A 4,061-nucleotide genomic window follows, 5' to 3' on the forward strand; every position below is an offset into this window, starting at 1 on the left:
TCTTGTGATGTCCATTCATCCATTTTAGAAATGGGGTATTGATTTTGTGGGCCCTCTATCAATGACAGCCTGCAAGAAAAGTACCTTTTGGTGGCTACACAATATGTCACCAAGTGGGCCGAAGCTGTAGCTCTCTCAGTAGCAAATGGTAAGGTAGTCTCAGATTTCATCTTTGAGCGCATATGTACGCATTTTGGGACACTTATGGAGATTGTGTCCGATCATGGGAGTCCATTCTTGAATGAAGCCGTGAAGTCGCTCATGGAACGTATGGGTATTGATCATCACACTTCCAACATTTATAATCCATGGGTCAAGTGGAGCGCGTCAATGGCCTCTTATGCACGTCCATAGGAAAAATGGTGAACAAACATCGGGGCCAATGGGATCAAAAAGTTGCTGAGGCGGTTTGGGCATACAATATTACTCACAAAACATCCACTGGGCACACCCCATTTGAATTAGTATATGGTACCGAAGCAGTTCTGCCGCTGGAGATAGAAGTACCTGCATTGAGGTTGGCACAACAACAAAAGATGTCAAAAGAAGAACAAGTTGAAGCCAGTTTGGTTCAACTTGAAAAATTAGATGAGACCCGGTGGCATGCTTTGCATCATGCAGAGATCCAGAAGAATCGACAGAAAGCCCACTTGGATGCCAAGATCCGCAAGGGGTGGGAGCGTCATTTTGCAAAAGGAGACATGGTGTTGTCCTTTGATAGTACATTGGACCACCAAATGGACAAAAATGTTTTTCCGAAGTGGTCTAGACCATACCAGGTCATCAAGGAACGCAGCAATGGATCAATGGAGGTTCATGAGTTGCAGGAGCCGCATAGGAGGAAAGTGTTCAACAAAAGGCATCTCAAGCCTTTCTTTGTTCGGTTGTGACCCAAGCATGGGCATGTTGCACATTCCATGCCGGGGGGGGATCTATTACCGCCAAAAAAAATCCATTGTGAATGTAATAAGTAGTGAATATATGTGTGTGGCATTAGTAGAATATAATATGGAGTGGCAAGGACCCAAGGTTGAGGTGGCAGGGCATGTCCATGTGCCACCCTTCTGAGTAAGAGGACCCATAGGTGTGTTGTACATAGTCCATGGAATAAATAATATAGTATGGTGAGATGGCATGGAATAAATAATATAGTATGGTGAGATGGCATGGAATCTCCATGTGCCACCCCTCCACCTAGGCGGTGCCATGAAACATTAAGTGATATATGGCCAAGGCCAAGGGGACATATTGTATTTAATTGGTAGAGGTGGCAGGGCGTCTTAGACTTTCTCATTTATGTGGACTAGACCCATGTGGAATAGTCCAAGGGATAATATTTTCATGAAGAAAAAGTAGGTTGAGGTGGCAAGAGTCATTTGTGCCAACCCACCCATGTGAGTATTTAAATAAGGGAAAAATCAAGCACATTCTTCTGCACTAGAGATATGGGGCTTGTAGTATGTGGAAAATGCATCCTTCAATTGTTGATTGCAAGTTGAGGGTGCGCACCGCCTTCCACCCACATGGAAAATGCCCTCTCCACGCCATGCATGTGGGAGGATGCATTTATGGGAGAGAACCCCCTCTTCTTTGTTATAAAAGGAGGGGCTATTCCTTTGATGCGACATGCTCATTCTTGTATAGCCACTGTGCTCTAATATATCCCCATATTTTCCATGACTCTCTCCCCTTTTTGGCAATACCATCATGTCTCCTCCTCCTCCTTTGTTCTCCACACCCACCTCTTATTGATGTTCATACCCTTCCCCTTCTCCCTCCTCCTTCTCCTTCCTATTTTCCCTCTACTCATTTTGCCACTCCCACATCCTCTTCTCCTCTTTCATCCCTCTTCTTCTCTCCCTCTCCCGTTGATGGGCATTGAAGGCCTTTGACGAGCGTTGAATGATGGGGCACAAAGTCTTACAATTGTGTGTGTGTGTGTGTGTGTGTGTGTGTTGTTTAGAGAGAGAGAGAGAGAGAGAGAGAGAGAGAGAGAGAGTTATGGGAAAGGATGATTGTGGCAACTATCGATCACTTTTGTCTTTCACCTATTCTACCACAATCTTGAGGCTTGAGTTGGCACACCTCTAGCAACCTATCAATCATTAGGGAGATGAGCAAAACTAAGGAGCAGAGGAGGATGCTTACTAAATCGAATTGGAGGTGAATCCAAAGTTGTCACAAATCTTGAGGCTCGAATCAACTGCCTCTAGCGAACACTTATCATATGAGGGATGAGGTGGTGTTAACCATTGTTGCCGCAAATCATGAGGCTCAAATCCACACACCTCTAACAAAACACTAATCATGAGGGGGATAAGCAATAATGTTAGTGCGACCAGGTGATGAGCGATAATGTAAGAAAATGTATATTTATGTATAAATGAAACCCATTGTGTTGAGTATGCACACGTGCATGTGTGCATGCGTGTGTGTGTGTGTATGTGTATGTGTGTGTGTGTGGTATTTTAGAGAGAGAGAGAGAGAGAGAAGGGGGGGGGAGGGAGGGAGGGAGGGAGGGAGGGAGAGAGAGAGAGAGAGAGAGAGAGAGAGAGAGAGAGAGAGGGGGGGGGGGGGGGGGCGGGAGAGTAATGGGAAAGGATGATTGTGGCAACTGTTGGTCACTTTTGTCTTCCACCTATTCTACCACAATATTGAGGCTCGAGTTGACACAGCTCTAGCAAAACATCAATCGTGAGGGAGATTAGTAGATCTATGGAGAAGAGGAGGATGCTCACTAAATTGAACTAGAGGTGAACCCAAACCTATCACAAACCTTGAGGCTCGAATCAACATGCCTCAGCAAACATGGATCATATGAGGAATGAGCACTAACATTAGAAAATGTGTGACAAGGTGATGGGTACCCATAGCTACCACAAATCTCGAGGCTCAAATCAACACACCTCTAGCAAAACTTGGATCATGAGGGGAATGAGCAATAATGTCAAGGTGTTCCAGTAGACATAGCAGAAACAAATGGATTATTCGGTTTGATCCCTCTTTGTGATTCGTCTCCCTTAGCATCTCTTGATTGGAAGGAAATTTGATGCAAGCTACAATTATTACGATTTCCTTATCGCAAAGAAATTTCATGTACAAGCTTGCTGGATGTGAAGTTGCTTTTGCCTACATCAAGATAGATACTGAGATCGAGTAGACAATGGTTCTCCCTAAGAGGATTGCAGGATCATCTATCAAATCGAATGATGATTACACAATTGGTGCAGAGGAAGTGATTTGATGAGAATATTAAAATTTTGTTGTTGAGCTTTACAGAATCCCAACCTTTCATGATTTATTTGGTGGTGGTGGTTGATTTAGGTGTGATCGAGTATACCTTGCTGTTGCCGAATTCACGAAGTCCATGCTTTTCCAATTACTCTTTGCGTTCCCTCTGTTGAATCTGCTTTTTTGGATGTGGATGCACTTTGAGGCTTTGATTTCCTTATCCACAGTGTTCCATCTTTGTCATCGAGCATTTGCAATTATCTAAGTGTTTGCGGGAGATGGCAAGTCTTGCTCATCCATGGTTGTTGGCCTCGGCCAGGTCGGGTGAAGAGTCTGCCATGCTAAGCTTTTGTGATGGGAAATAGCTTGGGATGCTTTGCTTGGCTACGGCGAAAAACCACCAAGAAGACCAAGAGTCGAGAAGAAGCTTACGTAGAGATGAAGAAACACAATGCCCTAGGAAGAAGAAACTCAATCATTATGCGATGGAGCATGGCTTTTAGCCCGCATCTCTATCACTCTTTTTTTTTTGTTGAAAAAAGAACTTCACACATCGACAATTCACACCATTAGATCTTTTTAAGATCACCGTATATTCTTATGTGACACATGGCTAAAGGAGGGCTTATAAAACTAAAACTTTCCTCTAGGCTGCCTGCCGTAACAAGAGAGCACATGTGTACAAAAGCAATAAGGGTGCGGAGCAGTGGTAACCCAAGCAGTTTGGGCGTTAATGTGAAGGAAACCAAGAATTTGAATTTGGGTTCAAACCTACTAGCGGCTACTAGGGGCTCAAGGAGCAACTAGTTGCCAATAGGGAGAGGGTGGGT

At 44.3% G+C, this 4,061-nt stretch overlaps 1 protein-coding gene across 1 annotated transcript; it reads left to right on the forward strand.

Annotated features, from left to right (window-relative positions):
• The first annotated feature begins 308 nt into the window (after positions 1 to 308).
• Positions 309 to 890, forward strand: LOC147884519 (uncharacterized). Its single transcript, XM_087397994.1, has one exon. It carries the CDS (start codon positions 309 to 311, stop codon positions 888 to 890), a length of 582 nt encoding a protein of 193 aa, XP_087254120.1.
• Positions 891 to 4,061: the final 3,171 nt, after the last annotated feature.

The sequence above is a fragment of the Dipteris shenzhenensis genome, chromosome 26 (genome assembly GCF_047967505.1).
Source record: "Dipteris shenzhenensis isolate YYH24624 ecotype China chromosome 26, Dip_SZ_1.0, whole genome shotgun sequence".
In the NCBI taxonomy this organism is placed as follows: Eukaryota; Viridiplantae; Streptophyta; class Polypodiopsida; order Gleicheniales; family Dipteridaceae; genus Dipteris; species Dipteris shenzhenensis.